Source organism: Malania oleifera, chromosome 5, assembly GCF_029873635.1.
Source record: "Malania oleifera isolate guangnan ecotype guangnan chromosome 5, ASM2987363v1, whole genome shotgun sequence".
Classification (NCBI taxonomy): Eukaryota; Viridiplantae; Streptophyta; class Magnoliopsida; order Santalales; family Ximeniaceae; genus Malania; species Malania oleifera.
The window spans coordinates 85,806,991-85,833,591 of NC_080421.1; the positions used below are offsets into that span (position 1 = coordinate 85,806,991).

At 34.5% G+C, this 26,601-nt stretch overlaps 2 protein-coding genes across 2 annotated transcripts; one reads left to right on the plus strand and one right to left on the minus strand.

Annotated features, from left to right (window-relative positions):
* The first annotated feature begins 9,808 nt into the window (after positions 1-9,808).
* On the plus strand, positions 9,809-12,964 carry LOC131155225 (uncharacterized). The gene is made up of 6 exons (XM_058108212.1): positions 9,809-9,983; positions 10,092-10,208; positions 10,306-10,428; positions 11,867-12,103; positions 12,180-12,344; positions 12,454-12,964. Exons 1-6 carry the CDS (start codon positions 9,939-9,941, stop codon positions 12,751-12,753), a joined length of 987 nt encoding a protein of 328 aa, XP_057964195.1. The 5' UTR covers positions 9,809-9,938; the 3' UTR covers positions 12,754-12,964.
* A 1,218-nt stretch (positions 12,965-14,182) lies between these two features.
* LOC131156696 (uncharacterized) lies at positions 14,183-20,408 on the minus strand. The gene is made up of 6 exons (XM_058110564.1): positions 20,246-20,408; positions 20,033-20,132; positions 16,567-16,959; positions 16,228-16,311; positions 16,062-16,133; positions 14,183-14,865 (listed from the first exon to the last, which is right to left on the minus strand). Exons 1-6 carry the CDS (start codon positions 20,368-20,370, stop codon positions 14,653-14,655), a joined length of 987 nt encoding a protein of 328 aa, XP_057966547.1. The 5' UTR covers positions 20,371-20,408; the 3' UTR covers positions 14,183-14,652.
* Positions 20,409-26,601: the final 6,193 nt, after the last annotated feature.

Here is a 26,601-nt window from a genome sequence, read left to right on the forward strand (position 1 = left end):
TCAAAATTCTCAAAATCTCTCGGTACTCACTTGTCACCAAACCTCTGAATTTCGTCGTCGGGCTGTAGAAGGGCCTTCGTCGATGAGAGAAGGATCCTCGTCAACGAACCCTGCTGATTTTCCCTTTTAAAATTTCCTTCCCCTTTTTTATTTATTTAAATCAAAATTCTTGGGTCGAGTTTGTTGACTTTTTGAGTCCGATCCCTATTTTTTATACTGACAAAGCATATGTATCTTACCTATGCACTGAGCTTATGAATAGGGTTAATCCTTTGTAAGCATGGATGGTAAAGATACAGTTGATGCCGTAAGGAACTCAATGCTTGCACTGTATGATGGCATTTGGAGCAGAAAAATGAATGAAGGCCTATTTTCATTGTATTTACATTCATTTTTATATTGGTCTGTAATAATCTCTGCATGTCACGCATGTAGGTAATTGTAAGCTCAACATAACTGTAGATTGACCATAGGGACCGAATGACCTTAGGGCACCCTTCAATCGACCGACGCCGGATTTTTTCGGTGTTCTCATAAACCCTAAAAAAACCTTAGGTCCCTACACAAATGTACAAAAAAAAAAGTCTCCGTTATCATTTATAATCTGGGGAGTAAATTGAATTGAATTGAACAATATTAGGGTTAAATAAGAGACCTCGGGCGACCAAACCCCAAGTGAACAAATCACCTCGAGTGCCCGAACTGTTGAGAAGTCAACAGTTTGACCATGCTTCAGGCGACCAAACACATTTTTACCCTCTCCCTCGGGTGCCCAAACCCTTTGGAAAAGACAGTTCACCAACTCGGGTTGCCAAGCATTTTAGTTCAAATGGTGCACCGAGCGACTGAACTCTTGTGTTCGGGCTACCGACCCACTGACTGTGCACCCAAACCTACGAAAAAATGCTACTGACTTTTGTTCGGGCTACCGAACCCAGACTTGGGCTGCCAAACCATTTAACATGTTTTTCAAAGCTCAGTCTATTCGAGCGACCAAACCTTAGTTCAGCCACCCAAACCTTCTCGGGTTAATTAAATTTTTACCGAGGTTAAATTGATTAAATAGGGTTAATATTTCCTAAGTGCTTTTAAACTTTTCTAAGAATTCCCTATGGGTCCTAAACGGTTATAATTTCACCTTGGTCTATAAATATGAGTTCATTTGTGTGGATTAAGCAAAGATTAAGAAAAATCATTAGCCAAAATTTTCTCAAACTCAAAATCTCATTTTTCCTATAATACTTCCAAACACTCTCATACCTTCATTCCATTGATTAATCTTAGCTTTGTGAGAGTTCTTACTTGGGTTATTGCTTAGTATTATTGCTAATACTCCCATTACTTTGCTTGGTTGATTGGTATTGATTTTAGGGAGTTAAGCAAGGTTTTCCCACAGGTTTTATTTAATAAATCTTGTGTTGGGAAAAAACCTAGTAGCTTGAGGATCATTGCATTGACATTGCAAGATTCCTATAGCTTGATTTTGTTGTGTAAAATATTTTTTACAAGCTACAATATTTTCAAACTACTATTATGCTCATTTTATTGAAGGAAATCTTTTGAGATAGTTTGATTATCTTATTAGTATCTTTGAAACCTTGATTTATTATTGAAATTTGATATTTACTGTTTCAAAGAAATAGCTTGATTTGAACACTCTTGAGCATATTAATGATAATACCTTATTGAGTGTTGCTTGCACAAAATCATATCACTAAGCTTGCATTTCCTATATTGTTGATGTGTGGTTGATTGAGTATGTTGTGCGTATTGTAGTACATACCTGCTTAGTTAAGAAGCACATTTCCGTGTATGTAAATTCATATTTGTTATATTCCAGGTGTGACCCTGAAGAGGGAGACTAGCCCTATGGAATAGTCCCAAACTGGCTTAGACCCAGTTAGGAAAGTTAGGTGCGTCATCTTGGTAAGGCGTGTTGGTTGAGGTCAGTCCCGTTAATTGACCTGGTTGTAACTGGTGTCGCTACACCCGTTAAGTGAGCTTTAAAAGAATCTTCGGGCTTGCGAGCTAGAGGCGGGAACGTAGGCACAGTTGGTCGAACCCCGATAACATTTTTTGTGCGTGCTTTTAATTTTCGCATTTTAAATTCCAACACATGAATGTTTATATTTTACTATTGTGAATGATTGAGTTTATAATTGCATAGACAGACCCTAAGTCGAGTAATACTATTGTTAAACTGATTGACCTAGACAATAATTTTTTAAATACCCAATTCACCCCCCTCTTGTGAATACACCAAAGCTAACAAGGTTCTTACAGAAGATGTCCCTCAACCAACTGAAGTTTTACTTCAGACGTCTGAAAAATTTCTTCAGAAGACTGAAGATTTATTTGTTGAAACACATAACAAGCAGAACACCCTCAGAAGACTGAATCCTCAATTCAGTTGTCTAAGATGGGACTTCAGAAGTCTAAACTTATAGTTCAGTCATCTGACTCTGTGTCTAGTTCAAATTTTTCTAGTGTATTAAGGGAACATCAGAAGACTGAACCCGATAATTCAGTCGTCTGAACATTGTTTAACGGCTAATTTTTAAATGTTTTAAAAATTCAAATTAAGGTTTCTTATGCCCCAAAATTAATGAAAACTTGAGAAATACTCCAAGTAATCTTGGGCAACACGAAATCACTTTTAGAAGCCTATAAATACATGGTTTTTCAAATCAAATTATACACCAAGATAGAAAGAATTGAAAAATCTGCTAAAAGCTATCTTGCAAACAAAGTTCTCTCTTGCTCACTCATTGCAAAATCTGAATTGCTGAATTTCTGAGTTGTTGATCCATTCTACCTCTGAGTTATGAGTTGCTTATTCTTGTCTAGAAGGAACTCAGTGATAAATTCCCTTGAGCTTCATTGTATTTCATATTGATATTTGATTATTGAAGTACATAGTGATCGAATTTGTACTAATCTGTTCTTTGTGAGAGTATCTGTAACGCTCCCAAATCCGCCAAGTGGGGTCCGATGGTTACGTGTTTCATTTGCCTATTTCTAATACCATACACCACAATTATGTAGCGAAATTAAAATATATAACCTCAATTTAAATACCAGAATCTATCTATATATTTATCCCATAAACAACTGCCACCATTTGTTTATATTACATGCCAGTATTTAAAAACATAAACTATATATATATATATATATATATATATATATATATATAAAAGTTGTCTTTACAAACTCCCCAAAATTACCCAAACGCTACCTTGCTAGAGCCCTAAGCTCGATCCTCTGATGAACTTGAAAATATAATAATCCACTAAGGTGAGACACATCTCAGTAAGGAAGAACAAATCATAGCAGTGTATGGCAGAAAGTTTAAATAATACAGAACATATATTCATTTGTATTTCATTGTCAACAGCAGCTGAGAAAATGCATCATTAACAACAATATTGTTATCTAATATCATACACGCATTCATAAAAAATTTTAATAATAGTACCCAAGAATAGGGAAGATTAATCGCCCATACAAGTAGCTTCCCTCTACTCTAATAATAATATTAGGGCACTCACTTTACTCGGTAAGCTCTCGAGCTATGTATATAGGCAAAGTTTCCAAGAATAGGAAAGGTTACCCACCCATACAAGTAGTTTCCCTCTACTTTGGTACCAAACTGAAAATACCAAGGCACTCACCTTTCTCAGCAAGCTCTTGGAAGAAAGTTTTACCTTGCCATAAATATACATATAACTAAATTAACATACCATTTATCTTATCGGGTCACATTCCACACAGGAGAACACCGTCCACACAAGACTCTCATTTATACATAACACATGGTCCACACAGGACTAACATCTTCATAGAATACATGGTCCACACAGGACTGGTCCACACAAGACTAACATCTTCACAGAATACATGGTTCACACAAAACTAACATCTTCACAAAATACATGGTCCACACAACACTAACATCTTCACAGAATACATGGTCCACACAGGACTGACCTCACACAGAAATACATGGTCCACACAGGCACCACCAACCACCAGTACCAATCCCTATGACCTGCCCGTAGTATATCAGTAGAACAACCTCCTCAGGCCTACCAATGTTCTACCTCAATATGTAATGACAATATACGAATTCCTCAGGCCTACCAACATATATCGTGATTACATCTAGGCAATATAATGAACTCCTCAGGCCTACCAATGTTATACTGTGATACACACGAACAATCACACAAAATGACCCATATACACTCATCACATTATTTGTCTCGCAGCAATCTCAAGCAACCAATATTCACAAACAATCATTATTCACCAATAATTTGTACTCACATCTATCCAATGCTCACAATCCAACAGTATATTATTCTATACTCACATCAACCAATTAAAATTATGAAAGTTGTATTCCTGCCACACAATTTCTTTTCCATATATATATAATATATCAAAGGTCAATAATTTCCCAAATACCCACTGTTCAAATAATTCATACCTAAATATATATATATATATATATATATATATTGAATACCAAAATTAACCAGTTTGAAATTTAATAAAAACCTTCTATAATTAATTCCCTTACTTGGTTTCCTAAATTACGCCCGCGGAACCCTAAAATGTCGCCTGCAGCACTCACCCAAACCCTAATTCAAAAACCCGAGTTTATCAACCCAAACTTCAATAAAATGCTATTTTATCATTCCTTAGGCCCTATATACTCCATATTAAGAATAAAACTTAAAAATACCCTACTTACCCTAATTTTGGGTGGTTGGTGCCCCAAAACTTCAAACTGAAAGTCTGCTCCGCGTAAGTTGCAAAGAATCTTCCCAGGAACCCCATGGTGGTTCCTGATCATTGAAATAAGGTTGAACGAAACCGGAATCGATGGTGGAAGGTTGAAGGGTCATGGGTTTGCATGAGGGAGAGAAGAGAGAATTTTGTTTTGATTTTTCAAATGGCTCTCGGTTGTTTATAGTTTTAGCTATGCTAACAAAAACCATCGCCAATTTTCTGGCTCCTCCAGAAAATCATTGCCGATTTTCTATTTAACTGAACCGGTTCTTGCCGTTTATCCTTTACTGACCCATGTAAAAAACCCAAAACCTTCGTCCGTTTTCTACCTCCTCTAGAAAATCGTCACCGGTTTTCTCCTTAACCGGCCCGAAAACTTCTTTTCCCATTTCTTTTATTATTTTATTTTTCTAGGGTCCTTACAGTATCATGTATGCAGCTATTGTTTCTTATTTCTTGAAGATTCCAGGATGTTGGATCGTTGACCGAGTGTGGGGTATCACTTGGAAAGGCACTACTCTAGCCTATTAAAGGAGTGACCGAGTGTGAGGTATCACTTAGAGGCATTGCTCTAGCCTACTTAACGAGTGTTTATGTAATGACCCGAAGAATAATGGCATTTAAATATTAAGAGAGGGAAAAATGGAATTAGTTTCGCATTCGTCGACGACGTGGCAATTTGGGCTTGTCGATGAGGGTGTGCTTCATCGATGAGAAGATACCGAGAGTGGGTTTGGATGATTCTAAATTTCGTCAACGAGGAGTGAGTTTGTCGATGAATTTTCTTCGTGACCTCGTCGACGAGATGACGTGGCTCGTCGACGAAGGTCAGTGTATAAATAGTCATAAACGTGATTTTTCAGCTGAATTTGGCCACAGGAATTCTCTCTCTCTCTCCTTTCGGTTTTCCCTCCTTCTCTCTAGGATTTCGGGCCGATATTTTGCTAGTTCGACGATCCGAGGTCACCACGACACTCCTGGGGAAGTTCTCTGCATATTTGCTGGAGTGGATCGTAGGTGAGGTTAGTTCAGAATCCATACCAGATCCAGGGTAAGGCTTTCTACTCAATATTTGACTTCCTAATAGTTATAGAAAGCGTAGTACGCGTAGAAATACTGAAGCTTAGTTCTGGGGAATATCATTTTTAAGGTGTTGAATGGGGAACCCTGCGAATGCAAGACTGTTTTTCTTAAGGGCTTTTCAGGAATCAGGTAAGGGGATAAACTAATCAGGTAAGGGCATTTGATTTCATGAAAATATATGTATATAAATAAATATATATATTAATATATATATATATACACACACACACACACACACACACATATATATATATGAGTATTATGTTGGGAAATACTACTGAAAATAATGATATGTTCTGGATATATATAATACCTATTTTGTGTGGCATGAGTAGATTTTATGATGAATTACCGTTTTCTGGGAACATAATGATATTATGGATTTTTATAATGGAAAATCGGCGTACAGGCCGAGAATTTTATATATATGTTTTGCTGGCGTACAAGTCAAGCTATAGATATGTTTTGCCGGCATACGAACCGAATTATGGATATGTTTTGCCGGTGTACGGGCCGAGTTATGGATATGATTTGCCGGCGTACAGGCCAAGTTATGGTAAAAATATGAAATGCCGGCGTATGGGTCAATGATTTTCATGATGTATATATATATATATATATGCAAAATGATGTGATGATATTAACTTGGCAAATACTAGTATGAAATATCCATGTATCACAGTTTGATTATATGTTATATGTTATCAGAACCTAATTGGTTTGGTTTAAGCTAGCACTTGCACAGTATCGCTGCTATGTGTTCATGATCATCATGATATTGTGTTAACGCTGTTGTACGAAGTAGCGTGAGGACGGGTAATCAATATGATTTTAAGAAGTGTGGACGCCCCTGGTGTACGGATCAAGTCTGGCAGACCCATCGAACTTACAGACTGCACTTTTGATTTGACAGTGGTCAACCAACCATTGTTAGGTCCCGCCTTCGGGCCACACAACCCAGTTATGTAGGGGTAATACATGACAACAGCCAACTAACCTACCAAGGTTGTTTTCTTATTACTATTATTATATGAGATGGATTATGCTTAAAGAAATCTTGTATGTTCTGCTATGCTATGATTATACATGTTTTTTTCCTAGAAATGATATATACAATTTTACTGGTTATGTTTATGTATATGATTATATGTATATCACAGAAAATCTCATGTTGTCACACACTAGTATTAGTTTAATTCTCTTACTGAGAGGTGTCCACCCCTAATTATATGATCATTTCAGGAGCCCCTGATAGGAGAGCGGATAAAGCTCCGCTGAGATAGTTACAGCTGGTCTGCCCTTTCTGAAGGGTATGTATTTTGGTAGGGTTGGATGGTCATTTGGAAAACAACCCTAGGACTGGTTTTTGACTGTTTGGAGATTTATATAATGAATATAGTAACTCTAGTATTGTGTTAGATAATATGTAGAGATGTATATGATTTTATGTTTCCTACTGCTTAGGCTTCCGTATTATATCTCTGATGTATCCCTAGTACCCACGGGTTCAGATTGATCATGATCTGTTGGATGTGTTATACTGGTTTTATTATATTATGGAAAATATATATATGGAAATTAAGCAGGTCATTACAGTTTAAGCGTGGGGTATCGCTTGTAAAAGGTTTGTTCCGTTCCTTTCGGAACGGCATAGTGGAATCCTTTGGTGGTATTGGCCAAAGTCAAGGACATAGGCTAGGGATAAGCCGAACCTCGTAAAAAATGTGGTGTCACTTTCTTTCCCTATTCTCGTTCATTTCCAGCAAATATTAACTACGTGGTTGTATTTTAATTTCTGATCATATATACTATGTGGATTAGATATTAAATAAACTAAAACTTAATTTATTTTTTGGGAATTTGTGGAAACTGAAAGGAAGTACGTTAGTTGATCAATACAAATTGCGAAAACCATAAGGGAGTACTTTGATTGGTTCAAGACTTATTTATTGAAAGTTTATTTAAGGTCTAAATTCTTGGAAAGAGTGTTGGATTACATATTGAGCATCATATTGAGAAATTAAATCCATCAATATAGGACTTAAATCAATCATATACACAGGGTTACAAACAAAGTTGAAAATTGCTAAAGTGTTGCATATTTTATTTTGTGATCGATTACTTTGAGTTATTAAAGTGCTGAATCTTGAAAGCATTGCTGGAATCAATCTAACTTGTGTATTTTGTTTTGATCATTTTGGTTGAATTGAATTGTTAGAAGAATATCTGAAAATCTACAAAGTATTCAAGTTACCATACTTACACTTATTTATAAAGGTTTGTAACTTAATTAATTTTTCACTGAACTTGTGATTATAAACCAATTTTTTTTGTGTTGTGTTGAAGTATTGGTTTGTGAATTGATTCTCCAAATAAGGTTTAGTGCAATTGGAGCACTCTTGTAGCTTGCAAATTGCACTAGACCAGATATAACTTTTTTGGTAAATTTGCTGGTAAGGTTTAGTTCTACACCAACTCAGAGAAATTGGAATGGAGTAAAACATGTTCTTCGTTATCAATGCGGCACATCTGATATGGGTTTGTTTTACCCAAAGGAAGTAAAGTCTGTGTTGAAAGGATATGCTGATGCTGGATATCTTTCTGATCCTCATAAAGCTCGATCGCAAATAGGCTATATTTTTACATGTGGTGATACTGTTATCTCATGACGATCTATAAAGCAAATGATCACTACTACCTCTTCAAACCATTCAGAAATATTGGTAGTTCATGAAACAAGTCATGAATGTGTATGGTTAAGAACTATAATCCAACACATTAAAGGGACGAGTGAGTTATCACTGTAGAATGACAAGCCAACAATATTGTACGAGGACAATGCAGCATGTATTGCACAAATCAAAGGTGAGTACATAAAAGGTGATAGAACTAAACATATTTCACCAAAGTTCTTTTACACTCGTGAACTTATGAAAAAATGAGATGTTGACATTTGCAAAATTCGTTTAAGTGACAACTCAGCAGATCTATTCACAAAAATATTGTCAACTTCAATTTTCAAAAAGCATGTACATAACATTGGAATGCAACAACTTAAAGACATTTTTTAATTGATTGTATTTTTTAGGAGAAATATGAATATGTACTCTTTTTCCTTCGTTAAGGTTTTGTCTCACAGGGTTTTCCTTAACGAATGTTTTAAAGAGGCATATTCATAGTGTATAATCATCCAAGGGCAAGTGTTGTAAAACGTGTATATTATACACGTGAATGATTATCTTAAGAATAGGTTATAACTTTTGGTATGCTTACATAATGATTCATTATGGAATTGATTTTTGAGATGCCAATATAATTTTTGTTTATATAAGGACATGTTTTACAATCAAAATAAGGAAAAAAGAAGATGATTAGTAACATTTAGTTCTTGAAGAAGTAGACTGCTGAATTTCTTTACTTTAGTTTTTCTATAATTGTCTATTTATTTCATTTACAACATTATATGCATTATTATATATGGTGTTTTTTATTTAAAATTTATATTTGAGATAATTTTAATCAAATGTGACATGATATTTTTTATTTTTTATAATTAGGTATTAAATTTGGTATGTACAAAATCTAACCTCAATGGACGTGCCCCTCGTACTGGTAGTTTATTAGAAGCAGAATTGCACGTGCCCCTACACTTGTGGAGTTGTGGTTTATGAAAAGCAGAGGTTGTATGGCCATCAAAGAGGTTTTTAGGTGTTTTAAAGAACAAGGAACGAGTGCAGCCAAATTAATGGACGCTCCCCTACACGTGGCTACCGACTATTCAATTTCTACACCTAACCCAGTTGAGACCAGTTCAGCTGTGGGTCCCACTCGGCTTTCTGAGAACACCACCACCGTTGGATTCGGGTGGGCCCAGACCCAAGAGCGTCCAATAAAGGGACACCACTTTTATCACTCAAAAAACTACTTCACTTCAGATATCGGACCCGTTGCCAATATCACATTCGAACTCCCAAAAAAGCACTCACAGGAAGAAACTAGCCGTTACACCTCTCTCTCTCTCTCTCTCTCTCTCTCTCTCTGTGGGAAGGAGTTCTCCCATGGTGCTTTCCGTAGATCCCTCTTCTCCTGCCAACGTCAACAAGGTTGGGACCTTTTCCTATTTGATACTCTTTTTCTTTTTTCCTTTTCTGATGCCTGTGAAATGCGAACTGTAATGTTTTCTGACGAGATTTCTTCGATTTGGGTTGCAGGAGTCAGCGAGATTGATGGGTTCGTCTCCTCGGTTCAGCCCATCGTCGGACAAGCTCTTCTGGAGCGCTCTCCGGGGCCGGGTCGATACCATTCTTGAGAACCGTAAACGTGAAGGGGTAAGTCTGTGTTCAATTTTTCTGATTTGATTCTCGACTGCATCTGGTGCATCATTTTGAGCATTGGCTTATTTTGGGTATGCGAAATTTTCTCAAGAGTGTTGGAGAATCAGATCGCGGGGCGAGGTTGAAGGAAGACTCTCTGCTTCTGCTGAGAGGATTCGACTCCATTGCGCACTCTCTGTGTCTACTTGGCAGCAATCTGGACGATGCCCTCGAGGTAAAATTTAGATTTCTCTCTCTCTCTCTCTCTCTCTCTCTCTCTCTCTCTCTCTCTCTCTCGATCTGTGCAGAGGCTTTCAATTTGTGCATATCTTTATTTGAAACTAGGGTCTGTTTCAATTTTCCATAATATTTTTTTTCTATATATATATATATATGCTAAACAAAGGCCTACTTCCAAAACTCCAATTCTAATTTTTTATAATTTTAAATTAAAAATAATAATCAAGAATTTTTAAAACAAATAGATAAACAAACAATGATATATTTATTATAACGTCCACACAATTCAATTCATCTTGGTCTTTTTTTTTTTTTTTACCATTAGGGCCTACAAAATTTAACATACTTATTTATTTTGAGCTATTTTCAGAGGAAAACCCCATTAATATTCAAAAAAAATTATTAACAACTCTATCTTTGATTTCCCAATGAAATGACAAAGTAGTCTTCTCAATGAAAAATCAAAGGGACAAAATTTTCATTAAATACATGGGTAAATATATAGATTAATTGCATATTTTGTTTACAATTTGTTTTTATTATATTTTAAATTATATGTTTTAGAATAATAAGTAAATATATGTATTACATAATGTTTAACAAATTAAATAGCTAAATAAAACTCATGCATTGCATGGGTTCCTGCTAGTATTATTAAAAATTAAAAAAAAATGTATTTTAAACATATTTAAAATTAAGAAAAATCAAATGTTAATGAGGTGTAAAATTAAATTTTTGTTTATAATTTTTTTATTTTTTAATTTTCTTTCTTCCTTTTTCTATAATAATTAAACATGAAAAAGTAAATTCTTTTGTATTTTTTCTTTCCTTTTCTTTATACTTTTCAAGTTTCAAATAGGCTGAAAAGCTTCTACTAAAAGAACGATAGGAATTTATTGTTTCATGCTTAATGACAAATTTTCTTTTCACACATTATTAGCTCTTAATTTTTTAACTTAATCAAATAAAGAGAAAGGCAATAAAAATTGATTTTTTTTTTTGCAACGTAGGCCTTATAGTGCACTTGTGAGGAAGAGTGACTTAGTTACTATGGGGAACAGTAGAAGGGGTAGGGGTAGACCTAAAATAACTTGGGAGAAGATAGTGAGTAAGGATTTAATATCCTAAAATCTATCAAAAGAAATGGTCCATGATCGTATAAATTGGCAGAAAAGGATTCATATAGCCGACCCCACTTAGTTGGACTAAGGCTTGGTTTTGTTGTTGTTGTTGTAAACAAAATCCTTGTTTACCAAACAAAGTCCCTGACTTAATCGGCTTCACTGGGAGAGAAAACCAGCACTTATAAAAAATTGGGGCAGACTTCCCACCATTACTCCCAAAAAATGCAGCAAGGGAATTATGTTAGCAATTTGGATGTCAAAACCCAGCTTCATGGACCTCAGCCTGCTGTGTTTCCCACTACTTTTCAGGGAGCAAGGGATCTAGCAAAGCCACCCACATTGACTGAAATGTTCCACAGCAAAATGGAGAAGGCAGAGAGTAAAGAAGAGGAATCAGCAGAGGAAGAAGAAAATGGAGGCTGCCGAGAAAAGCGACTGAAGAGAAAGCCTGATGATACCAATGAATTGTCTGAGGATCAAGGAGGTGATTCACAAAAAGAAAATGATCAAGGCCCCAAGGATAGGAAGCTGAAGAAAGCCAAAACAGTATGTTTCCAACATCTGCTGTGTTAGGATCCAAACTGTTTGAGTTGATTGCTAATTGCTTGTTTGTATTTGGCAGCTAGCAATCTCTATGGCAACAAAAGCAGCTTCGCTTGCTCGAGAACTGAAATCAATTAAATCAGATTTATGTTTCATGCAAGAGCGATGCGTTTTGCTCGAAGAGGAGAACAGTAGGCTTAGAGACGGGTTCGATAAAGGGATCAGACCTGAGGAGGATGATCTGGTAATCTTTTACTTAGCATAATCTTACCATTATATTAGAGATGCCATTCAAATGCCAGTGCTAGTTTTAAAATGTCTGATTTTGTGGAATGGAGCAATTGTGTGGGCAGGTGAGGCTTCAACTGGAAGCACTGCTTGCAGAGAAATCCAGATTGGCAAATGAGAATGCAAATCTAACTAGGGAAAACCAGTGCCTCCACCAGCTGGTGGAGTACCACCAACTCACCTCTCAAGAATTCTCTGCATCCTATGACCAAGTTTTACAGGGAATGTGCTTGGACTTTTCGTCTCCACCGCCACCCATAGCTGAAGAGGGTGATGACAATGCTGATATTGAAGCTACAAAAACACCAAGGACAAATACTTCTGCATTCTCCTCTTTGGATGAATGCTATGGTGCAGATGAGTAAATTTGGGATTCGAGGAGCATCCTACCAGGGTTTCTGCACTTTTGCAGTGGATTCATTTTGTGTTTTGGCAAATGATACTTTGAACTTTAAATTTTGATTGCAGGGCAGCAGGGGTAGCGCAGATAAAATTATGTATGCCCAAGCTGTCCTGGCTCCTCTTGAGTGTAATTGAATTCAGTTTTTGGATATCCAAGTTGCACATCTTCAAAAACTTATGTCAATAATGCTGCATGATCACATCTTCAAAGGACTTAAAAGAAATTCCTATCATCAAGACATCATTATTTTTGGTATTGGCATGTTACCTCAAATGGCAAAGAGGATGAATGAGATGATTCAACAAGCTTGGATATCTTAAAGAGGACGCACAGTATCTTTTCAATATCTTATACAATTATTCATGACGTCTCCATTCTCACATTTGTTTTAGACACCAAAATTTAACTTTGAGTATTTTAACATTGTTGGAAACCAACCTTTCCTATGTGCAAGCATTATGAATCCCATCCCAATGGAAATCTTAGTTCTTGGACCGAAGAGTCCTTATTTTGTTAAGTTATATATCAATGCCCATAATATGATATTATTACTTGTCATTAGTATATTTAGAATAATAAATTATTGATAAAATTGCAAATATTTTTATTATTAATATAATAGTGTTTATGTTTAAGAGAATAACACCTGAAGCTATTTAGGTCAATTAAATTATAAGTGCAGAATTTTTTAAAAATTTATAGTTGTTAAAATACTTAAGATGAATTTAATTAAGGTGGGCATTTGAATAGAGATAAAATTATGCTTCACATATTGATTATACCAAGTCAAGAGTGTAGTGGTCACCTTAAACTACCTGTTAGGATTACCTGTTGAATCAAACATTAGCAAGGTTCTCTAGTGTAAATTTTTAGGGGTCTTCCAACACAGACCATATAAATCAAATGCCCGTAAAAGAGGAAAGCAATGCCATACTAAACTTTCTAATCAAACACCTACAATCATACAAACTGCCATAGGCGCTTGTCAAAGAAAAATAAGTTGTGAAAATTCCAAATCACTTTTTAAAAGGTGTCCCTATATAACCTAGGCAAAAGGGGGCATGTGTAGCTCTAATTATGTGGCTTGGGCCACTGGCCTTGGCCTCCAAGGGCCATTCAAGCACGAGGAAATATTGGGTAGTCTAGGTCTACCAACTCTAACATGGCAAGAGGGTTTTATTTCATTAAAACCTGACATATGGACCTTAGAACCCACAACTTTGAGCCCTACATCTCCTTTTTAATTCTATAGCTGGACAACATATGTTAAGTCCAAAATTCACATGTCAGCGTACAAGTAGAACAAGACCACAACTAGGCATGTTGAGTTGGGGACTACCCAAAATTTTCTCCAAGCACAATCCTCAACCTGTTACAAAACAAGAATATGCTTAAAGCAAACACCAAAAATACGAAGGTACATTATAGTTCACTGATAAGCATTAAGTTAGCCTCAAAACCATCCATAGTATATCAAGTTGTGCACATCACAGCCTTTGTAGCACACTGAAAGACTATCTAAAATTGATGTGCAAGACTCCCAGAGCGTGGTTCAGGTGGTAGTGCGGGCTGTGGGAGTGTCTTTCACGAGGTCAGATGTTCAAACCCTTCCGGGTTCGTTTCCGCCCCTAGACTCCTGAATTTACCCTCCCTTTGGAGTTGTGGGGTCAACTTCAAGAGACGTAGGATTAGTCACGTGGACCGTAAAACGGACACGTGGATACCCGGTGCGTATTCCAAAAAAAAATTGATGTGCAAGCAGGCGGGATCCTCTAGTAATTAAAAAATAAATAAGCAGAGAATATGTAGAATTTTCAAACCACCACTTTTATCTCCAAAGATTTGCCAGGCAACCTAGACATTATGCTGAATTTTCAGCTTTTCTACTTGCTTTAGTGACTTTCTTCCTCTTGGGAGCTGGTCTAGCTTCGTTAACAGGCCCTGGGGAAGTACAAACCCCGAAAAGGGATGATAGGTTGAAGGCTGTTTCAGTAGCGCTTGTCTGTCTTGAAACTAAGATCACATCCTTCATTTTCTCCAACATTTCTGAGACTAAATGAGTCATCTTCTCATACTGCAAGAAGAGGCAGTATAAATTTCAAAAAGAAAATTGATATTACAAGATAATAACCAACCTTTCTACTTCTGTATTGACAACACAATTGCTAGTGAAGGCCACATGAAAGTCTATCCAACTTAAAAGTCACAAGTCAACTTTTCTAACAAAATGAAAAAAAAATAAATAAATAAATAAGAAGAAATTGAAATTGGTTAGGCCACTAATGCTATGGATACTTCACATTTGTCAGTTACAAACATCTTGAAGACTTTGGACTTAATATGGTATGCAATGAGAAACAATAATTACCATTTGCTTGGGTGCGTGGACTTTGAGCCCTAGATTTCAACAAAAAATACAATTTTGTATATTTTGTTCAAATTCACACAGAATCCAAATCAATCTCAATCTAAACATTTCTTCCAGGGAGCAGAGAGGGAGGGAAGGAGAAGGCACTTTGTTTCTGTGATCATGTAAAAACATAAAATGTCCTCAAACAATCATGTCCCAAAGAATGAATATAAAAAGGAATATATTAAACATAATGAATATAAAGGGAAGGAAATTTATGGGTTGGGCACAGTGAAGGAAAATGAGGGGCATTACAGATATTTACATGCCCAATGCAGTGATCCTGTTTGCAGGCTTGCAGCTAATGACATTTGTGACTAAAATTATTCGAGAGGCAAATCTACAAGAATACTAGTCAATCTAATAGACAGGAAAATGAAAAAAGGGCCTAAACTATCATCAACAAATGCATCTTTCAAATTGATTTTACTTGTTGGGACTTAATATCAAAGCACTGTTATATTGCTTTGAACTACAAATGATAATAAACTACATCGACAAATCTAATGAAGGTATGACAAGAATGATACAATACTCAAACTAATATTTTTATTGAAAAACTCTTGAAGAATTCAACTCACCAGATAATATGAACACATAAATTTGTTGGCCACTCCAGCAGGGCTGCTCGGCCAACAAATTCATCAAATTTCTCGAAAAAAATCAGACTACATTGTGCTAAGAACATTAGTTGGCATTTGTTTATTTTGATACAAAACTTGAGCCAGGGTTATTCAAGACAAGGTTACCACATCTACCACAGTTAGTAAGATCAGCTCTACATTAGAAATTATAGAAACGGCCATATTATTCTCCATTGATTTCAATAGTGACATGGCATGTCAGAAACAGAAACATACCGCATCAAGTTTTCCAACAACATTTTCCAACTTCTTGGCAAGATGGAAGTTCTCATCTTTCAAGGCTTCAATCTGGAAAGAACATAGAGTAGAGAAACAGTGAAATGACAATCTAAGATACGACAAACAAAGAAAAGATTCCAAATTGGAACCCAAAAAAGATAACCTTCTTTTGTGAGTCTATGTACAGGCTCTTGTATTTGGCATTACCCACAGGAGAATTATGACTTGGAGAGGATCTCTTGTTGGCCTGATTTAATATAGAACACATTCAAATGGGGAAAAAAAGTTAGAAAGACGGACAAAATCCTAGAAATTGAAAACTGAAGCACATATACATCATTTCATTTCATTAAACCTCCCAACGGAAAACCATAATAATGACAATCATTGTCCTGTTCATTTAAAAAGTGGAAGAGAGACATCACGTGATATGGTTTAAGATGGGAAATAATATGCAAAGAATTGTGTGACTAATTATGTGCAAAGAAAATTAAATGAGTACCTCAGATTTCAACAGTATAGTAATCTTTTCTTGCATCATCAACTGTTGAAAAAGATAGTCAACCTTCTCTTCCAAACTTCTTGCACCCAAGTTTAACTCTGAAGAAAATTTCTCCAAAAGGTCAGATCCCCGAGATGTTTTTTCTGTCTGATGACTTTGATTATGTTGTCCATCTTCCTTCTCACTATCACTACCATTTATCTCTTCAATCACACACTCCAAGTCCTGGTTTTGACGAGGCAAAACTGCACTTTGGATACGGGCAGATCGCCTGAGGATGGCACTTCTGTTTTTTGGTGTTTTCATCTTTGACGAAGATAAAGAGGCAGGTTCTTCGGGATTTTGATGGAGACAAGATTTTGCTCCCCCCGGTGAAGGATGGCAGCTTTTAGGCTATGCAAAGAATAACAGAATAGTACAGAAACAAAAATACTTTTGAAAAAGGGAGGGGAAGAAACCTACTTTATAATTCATATAGATATTTGGCATTATGACCATGTAAAGAATAAATTAATATAGCCATGAATAAATGTTATATGAATTCGCTTTACTTGAGTATATGACCCAAGCTTCAGTCCAAACCAAAATCACCACCACACTCACAAACCCCCACACCCCCAAAAAAAGAAATTGGTCATATACCTGTTGAAGCCATCTCTGGGAATCCATGCCTCCATATATAACATTTATGTTACAAGACCATAGTTCTATATGGTTTAAACTCTTTCATAATTTACGTTTCCTCTCTTTTTTCATCTCATATCAATAAGCACGCACAGCCATCAAATTGGTCATGGACCTGTTGTAGCCATCACTGGAAATTCATGCCTCCATATGTCACTTTTGATTAAGTTTGAGGGCAGAGAGACTAGCACAATAGCACCATTAGTTGACATTGCCATGGAATCATTACATTCCATATAGAATGCATGGGCATTTTTTTGAATCAACAAAAAAAAATTATTAATAAATATACTATCCCTTCAAATTCCCTTAAACTCCCTTCCTCAAGGCAGAAGTCTCTTCAAAGGTATTATATCCTTGGATGCTTAAAATAACCAAAATGAATAACAGCTCCCTTTGAAAATGCAGACACTTAGCCCCCATTTGGGAGCACTTAAAAAAACTCACTTAAAATAAACACTTTTACAAATCATGTGGCGTTTGACTTACACTATAACAAACACTTATTGCAATAAGTGCTTTTACAAAACCACTTTTTGAGAACTATTTAAGTAAATTTTGATAAGCAATTTAAGATAACTTTTAGGTCAAGTGACATTGTTCATAGTCGGGGTCAATTTTGTAAATATAAGAAAATTTAGTGGCTATTTTATAATTTAGAAAATACATTAGAAGATAATCTATTATTTTATTATGTATTATAACATATATTAATTATTAATGAAACATAATTCAATTTTGGAATGAAGAAGAAAACCAACTATTAATTTAAACTAATATTAAAAATAAAAAATACTACTTTAATTAATAACATTATTCTAACTTAAATTAATATGATAATATGTTATAAATATAAATTAAGAACAAGATTATTGTTAATCAGAAAATAATATTATATTACTTTTTCTTGATTCATATATTTAAATTTAATAAAAATAAATAGTCAGCATAATTATTAATTAAATTGTTAATTAAAAAGTAATCCTATATTATTTTATTATGCATTATAACTTATTGATTATTAATAAAATATAATTAAATTATAAAATGAATAAAAAGAACCATCTATAAATTTAAGTTAACATTAAATAAACTAAAAATTATAATTTAATTATCAATATTGTTTATAACATAAATTAAAGCTATAATCATATGTTCTAAATAAACATTAATAACAAGATTATAGTTAATTAATAAATAATATTATATTATTTTAGTTAATATAAAATATTTAAATTTTAATTATAAAATTAATCTAATTATCATTTACAATTTTAAATTATATAAATATTAACATTTTTATTTAAAATACATATGAGTTATTATAATTCAATTTTGGATTGAAAAAAAACTACTTATTAATTTAAATTAATACATTAAATAAATTAATATTTTTAATTTAATTAATAATGTTATGTTTATCATAATTTGATATGGTAGCAATAAGTTATAATTACACATTAATAGCAAGATTATTATTAATTAAAAACAATAATCTTATATTATTTTTAATAGCAAATATTAAATTTTAATTATAAAGAATTAAAATAATTAAAATATCCAAATAACACTTACTTTAAACACAACCAAATGCCAACTTTCAGCACTTTTCTTATTAACCACTTACTATTAACACTTATTAAATTCAGAATTTTTAGGAAAAACACTTTTATATAAGTGGTTCCAAACGAAACCTTAAAAATCCAAATTTCACTAACACTGAGAACTCAACCAGATATCACCACCGTGATTACAAAAAGGCTGGAACTGGGCAGGAAGAACTCCTTAATCAGTAACTTGAATTTCACATTCATTGTAAGATCAAGTTGTTAAGTAACCTCTAAAAATCATTTATAGTCATACATAAAAATCTGATACACTATTGAGAATGCAATCCAAATAATTCCGTGCATAAACAGCAAATTATACAATCATCAACATGAAAATTACTTTTATTGCAAGTCAAAACTCAACCAAGCCAATATTGGCTCAAATCTCAGAGCAGATTAATAAAGAGAAGCCCAATGCTAACAAAGGCACCTAACTAAGAAGAAGAAGAAACACAAATGGTGAAAACAAAATCAAAATGAGGTTTCATGGTGTATGTTGTTTACAGATGATATTGTATTAATTAATGAAAATAGGGGCAGAGTAAAGGCTGAGTTAGAACAATGAAGAGAAGTTTGGGAAACTAGAGATTTTAGTACTTCTCAGAACTTTTCTAGTTCAGCACTTACTATTACCATTTATTGAATTCAGAATTTTTCTGAAAAACATTTCTGCATAAGTGGTTCCAAAGGAACCCTTAAAAATCCAAATTTTACTATCACTGAGAACTCAACCAGATATCACCGCTGTGAGCCTGTGATTACAAAAAGACAGGAACTGGGCAGGAAGGACTCCTTTATTGTTTACTTGAATTTCTCCGTCAAATGTGAGAAAATCACTTTATAAAGATCAATGGAAGTTCATATTATTGCAAGTCAAAACTCAACCAATTCAAAATTGGCTCAAACCTCTGAGCAGATTAATAAATGCTAACAAAAAAGGAAGAAGAAGAAGAAGAACTCTGAACCCTATCTCAGAAACCGCCCTTCCACAGAAATTTCAAAAAAGAAAACACACACACACACACACACACCACACACACACAAAATAATCACAAGACCAGAGTAAGAAAAGGGAGCAACAAATAGAAATAAAAAGTAAACCATCACTGAGCAAAAAGATAATAGAAAATGGCGGCAATTGAAGAGAGCATATAAGGGTTGTAGAATCAGACCACAGCTTTATCGCTTCCGGAAATGAGGGTGCTTTCTGTGGGTCTTCCGTCCTGCGCAACACTTCCTCTCCTAACCATCTTGCCGCGACAAAGACAATGCCTGTCAATGGGGTCCGGTTCAGTCTCTTAAACAGCTTTGTAGAATACTAAAAGTAGTTTGGTTCCCGAGAAAAAAGCTAATGTCGAAAAAAGAGAGAAAATATTGGCAATTACTGCCGGAGCCAGAGCCGCTTGCCGTCGCATTTCACGCAGCAGAGAGCACAGTCAGCCATCTGTTCATACAAATACACCGAATCCTGACCGTTCATCTGTTGGACTCCCTCGATCAGGTGGACCATCCTCTCAGCCGTCCAATTGGAGATCTTGCTGCAATCGCGTGGGCACACCTTTGGATCCCAAATCTCCTCTCGACTTCTAACCAAATTAAAATTTTAAAAAAAAAAAAAAATTTATTTTCCTTTAATAGTATGCTAATTTACTTTCAATTGATACGGAATAACCCATTAAATATATAAAGTAAACCATAATTTAAATATGTACTATTACATTTTGAAATTATAAGTTAGTTAATTCATGTATTATTGTATAAAATTTAGTTTAATATTTATGCTTTAATTAGTAAAATTAAAGAATATTATTTATTAAGTTTATGCAATCAAACTCTTCCTCCAAAATAATTTTGAGGCGTTTAGGGATTTGCTAAGTTATATAAATAATTTTGAAATTATTTTTTGCTAATTGGATATTATACTATGCTTGACATTATTTAAAGCTATTTAGATTATATATAATATTTTTGAAATTATTTTATATTGATTAGATTATACCTAACTTTTATTTAAATTATTTTATACTAATTAGGCATTACTTTAAAAACTTGATTACGCTTTTTTTATCCATTTTCTTAAAAATCCCGAGTCAGATATTAATCATATAACTTTCTTATCCATTTTTTTAGATTAGCGAATACGTCACGGGCGTTGCTTCTGATGGTCTATTGTGTAAAATATTTTTATAATTTTGAATGAATTTTAGATATATTTTTTAAAATTAATTATTAATATATTGTCATATTTAATTTACAAATATGAAAGTGTGAATATTTAGAATTATTTATAAAAATTAATACTTATTTTATATTTATAAAATATAAATGTTGGCAAGAGATACTATTATAACATAATATGATGCGAATGACACAATACCCTAATTTAAAACATGAAAATATTAAATTATAATATTTACATAACATTACAGATTTAAAAAAAAATTAATAAGTAGATTTTTTTCATTCTATAAAAATCTGAGTACATGACTTCTTCCCATAAAAAAAAATAACTTTATGACGGTATCTAAAATGTGATTTGCTATCTAAAATATTAATTGTTATTTCATTAATCAATTCATGATTTTTTAAAATTCTAAATAATATTAAAATATATTATTTGGAGGGTAGTCTATAATTTTATTTCTAAATTTTATCTTATATAAATTATATTATTATTTATCTAAATGATATCAAACACTTGGCAATAAATTTGGAAAAAATAAAACTAATTTACCTATTTTATTTTGAAATGTATGTTTTATTTAATATTTATAATATAATTCCATTTTTATGAATTTTTTTATGTTCAAACCTTAACCTATTAAAAATAAAAATCTAAAATGTAGATTTTATCTAGTATTATTGAATTTACTTTTTCTTATAAACACTTGTCTTACTTCTAAAAAAAATAATATTTTTGTATACAAAATTATTTGCTCGATTTTTACTTTTATATGATATGTGTATATACTTTTTTTTTTTTTTTAAAATCTAAACAAAGTTTTTTTTATGCTCAAACTTTACATATCTAAATTATATCTTACATTAAAATTTCATCTAATTTTTTAGTTGAATTTATTTTTATTTTATATATGATATGTGTATAGTCTGCTCTTTTTAAAAAAAAAATTAAGAAGAGTTTTTTTTTTTTTATGTTCAAACTTTTACATATCTAAAATTGATTTTATAATAAAATTTCATATAATTTTTAGTTGAATTTATTTTTATCCTAGTTATGTTTTACATTACTTTTAAAATAGAAGACACTTTGGTCATAAAATCATTTACTTTATTCCTACTTCTATTAATTTATTATGGAATAGATAGATAGATATATATATTGTAGATATGTGTGTATGTGTGTGTGCACGTGCGCGTGTATGTAATATTAGTTTATTTTAGGACAAAAGGCATTAACCTCCTCTAATGTTTCAAAAATTTTAGAAACTGCCCCTGAGGTTTTAAAAATTTTTTAAAACTTCTCCAGTGATTTGTTAAAAATACATATAACTTATGTTATATTTTACAAAAAGAAAAGTTTTTTTTATGATAGATTAGTGTGATGGGTGGAGGGGACTCACTCAATCACTGGTTGTGATTGAAACTCAGTGGGGATTGCACACAAATACACTCAGTTGATTTTAATAATAAAACTGGAAATAAATTATAGAGAAAAATTTCAATACAAATCTCTCACTCATTGGTTATTCACCTGCTCTACACCACACATTACATTACACACACACATCTATTTATAGCAAAGGATGAATGATAGGTAGGATTAAATTCAAACAAGTAGGTTGGTTGGTGAAGGTAGGTTGCCTACTCTCCACTGCAATTCAACAACAGTGGGTTGGGGTTGGTGGAGCCGTCGTCGTCAAATTTTGCTGCCACCGTCAAGTTTAGTTTTAATCTTCAACATTCCCCCTTAAACTTGACTCTCCTGGCATTGTCATTCCGAGCATTGTCTTCAATCTTACAAAAATATCATGTCTGAGTGGCTTCATGAAAATGTCAGCAATCTGATTATACGTTCTGCAAGATATCAACTCCACTTTTTTTCTTTTTGACATACTTCCTGATAAAATGATACCGAGTATCAATATGCTTGCTTCTTTCATAGAATACTAGATTCTTCACAAGTGCAATCGTTGATCCATTGTCGATGTAGACTTCTGTGAGGTTATCTTGAAGATATCTCAGATACTTCAATACATTCCTAATCCATATACCATGACAAACAGCTAAGCTGACAACAACATACTCAACTTCACATGACGACAACGTTACAATGGGTTGCTTCTTCGATGACCATGTAAACACTGTATCTCCCAAGAAGAATGTGAATCTAGTCGTGCTTTTTATTTAATCAAGATCTCTTCTCCAATTGCTATCTGAATAGCCGATAAGTTTACAATCACCTCTTAATGAATAGAACATACCATAGGTGATGGTACCCTTGACATAACGGAGTATCCTTTTCGCTGCATTCAGGTGGGACTGGTCAGGAGTCTCCATGTACCTGCTGACAAGTCCAACTCCATAAAGTATGTCTGGTATAGTGCACGTCAAATACCTCAAGCTTCCAACCAGACTCTTGAAATATGTGGGGTCAACATCTCCTTACTTATTCTTTCTCAATTCCAATCCTGTTTCAACTAGAGTTATCACTGGATTACATTTGTCCATCCAAAATTTCTTTAGTACTTCTTTTGCATAGTGGCTCTGGGAGATAAAGATTCCCTTCTCACTTTGCATGACTTTTATGCCAAGGAAATGAGAGTCATCTAGCCAATATCCGTCATTTCGAACTCTTTTACCATGCTCCTCTTGAAAGCGGCAAACATCTCTGGATTGTTGTCAGTGAAAATTAGATCATCAACATATAGGCAGGCAATAAGCATGCTTCTGTCTGTCTCCATCTTCATGTACAGCACATGCTCGTAGGGACACTTTTCAAATCTATTCTTCTGAAAATAGTCATCAATTCTCATGTTCCACACACGAGGTGTCTGCTTCAAACCATAGAGTGCTTTCTTCAGGTTGTACACTCTATCTTCTTTTCCCTTCTTCACATATCCAGGTGGTTGATCGATATAGATCTCTTCTTCCAGAAAACCATTCAGAAATGCTGATTTCACGTCCAGCTAATAAATCTTCCATCCATTTTGTGCTAATAATAAAATTAGTAATATGATGGTTTCAAGCCTGGCAACTGAGGTAGAGATTTCTCCATAATCAATCCTTCTTTTTTTTTTTGGCTTGTAGCCCTTAGCAACAAGTCTTGCTTTGTATCTTTGGACTTCTTCTTGACCGTTCTTCTCGATCTTATAGACCCAATTCACACCAATAGTTTGGCGGTCTTTCGGGAGATTTGTTAGCTCCCAAGTATTGTTCTTCTTGATGCATTAAATCTCCTCATCCATCGCTTTTCTCCATTTTTCTTCTTCGTTAGCCTCCTCAAAGCTAACCGGGTCGCTGGTCAACAACAGACAGTATAGAGTAACATACTCTTCTATAGGTTCTGTAGTTTCATACAGATCAACTAGATTGTGGGCTCCTCTAGGCCTCATGTCTGAAATTTCACGCTCAATTGGTGATGTAGCTTCATTCCTCTATGGTGAACCATGTAGAGGTTTCTGTTGTTCGAGAACTTGTGACTCGATAGTCACTTCTTTTGTTTGTATAAGTTCTTCTCCTTCAAGCGTCAATTCTGCATCTTTGAAAGATTCAACCTAGTCCTACTTCCAGGATTCATTTTCTTCAAAAATGACATCCCTACTGTGAATAAATTTCTTGTTGATGGGATTGTATAGTCGATATCTCGTCGTGCTATCGCCGTATCCAACAAGGATACATTTCTTTCCTTTATCTTCCAACTTTGTCCTTCTTGCCTCTAGGATCTTGGCATATGCTATGAAGTCAAACACTCGAAGATGACTCGCAATGGGCTTGTGCGTACTCCAAGCTTCATGTGGTGTCTTTGTATCAAAACTCTTCATAGGACATCTATTAAGTCGATAAACTGCACATGACACAACTTCTGTCCAAAAACTTTTGGACACATTCTTATCTTTTAACATGCTCCTGGCCATGTTAAGGATCATGTGGTTCTTCCTCTCAGCTACACTGTTCAACTAGGGAGTGTAGGTCGATGTGAACTGTTTTGGAATCCCTTGTTGCCTAAGGAATTCCAGGAAAGTTTCATTCTTGTACTCTTCTCCTTGTTCTGATCGGAGTGACTTAATGCGATAGCCACTCTGTTTCTCCACAAGAGCTTTGAACTTGTCGAACACCTCTGACTTCCTTTTCAGGAAGTAGCCCCAAGTCTTCCTACTATAATCATCAACGAAGGTGAGGAAGTATCAGTTCTGTCCATTTGAAAATGGCCTCAATGGACCACACACGTCTGTGTGAACTAGCTGGAGCGGCATAGTAGATCTCCAGTCGGCTTACTTTCCAAAGCTATTTATGTGTTGCTTGCTCAGAACATAGCTTTCACATATCACATTTCGGTGGTGGATGTTGGGTAAGCCTTTCACCATCTTCTTGCTTCCCAACTATTTCAAACTTTCAAAATTCAGATGTCCGTACCTAAGAAGCCATAGCCAGTCTTTGATGATAGCGCTCAAACACCTTGGCGTATCATGTTGAATGGCAAGCGGAAACATTCGATTCTTTGCCATTTGTACTAGAGTAACAAGCTTACCTCGAACATCTTTTATCACCATCTGCTTATCTTTAAGGCTAATTCGGTAAGTTTTCTCCACAAGCTGTCGACTAAGTATATTAGTCTTCATGGCTGGCACATAGTACACGTTGGAGATAAAAGCAGGGACTTCATCCTTCCTCTTGATTAGGACATTTCCTCTTCCTCAAACTGGGACTTTAGAGAGATCACCAAATGATATCTCTCCCTGAACTTTCTCATCAAGTTCATTAAATAGGTTCTTTCTACCAGTCATGTGATTTCTAGCTCCAAAGTCAAGGTACCAAATATTTTAGTCCTGGTGGGTTGAATTGTGTGCCATCAACATCAATGATTCTCCTTCGGCTTTCTCCTTTTCTACAAAGTTAGCATTTTCATTTACTTCATGATTTTGGGGATTACCTCTGCACCCATTACTGCAGTGTCTGTACTTGTGGCAGTTGTAGCACTAAACGTTTCTCTTATCTATGTTCTAGCAACTATTGTATCCCCCTCTTCTTCCTTGTATTCTGCCTCATAGGACATAGTTTTGTTGATTGCGTCCTTCTCTAGTGGGACCTTTTCCGCCTCTTCCACCTTCTCTGGAGTCAAAATTTCCATAATTTCTTCCACGAGATCCTCGGCCTCGTCCTCTTCCTCGCTATGACGTCCCCCCTTTGTCATATCTATCTGTAATGAGGGATAACTTCATTTGGAGGGATTGTTCCAATGCTTTATCATCACTCCTTCTGTTGACTTTCTGCTCATGGGCTTGGAGTGAGCTCACAAGTTCTTCTACGGACATGGTTTCCAAATATTTTGTTTCTTCCATGGTCATAGTTATATAATCACGTTTTGGATCCAAAGATCGCAAAATTTTCTCACAAATTTTCTTGTCGTTGAGAGTCTCTCCATTTCTTCTCAATTTATTTGATACTACCATAACTCGTGTATAATAGTCAGCAATAGATTCATTAGATTTCATTCTTAAGGATTCGAAATCACCTCGTAATGTTTGAAGATGAATCTTCTTCACTTTATCTATACCTTTGT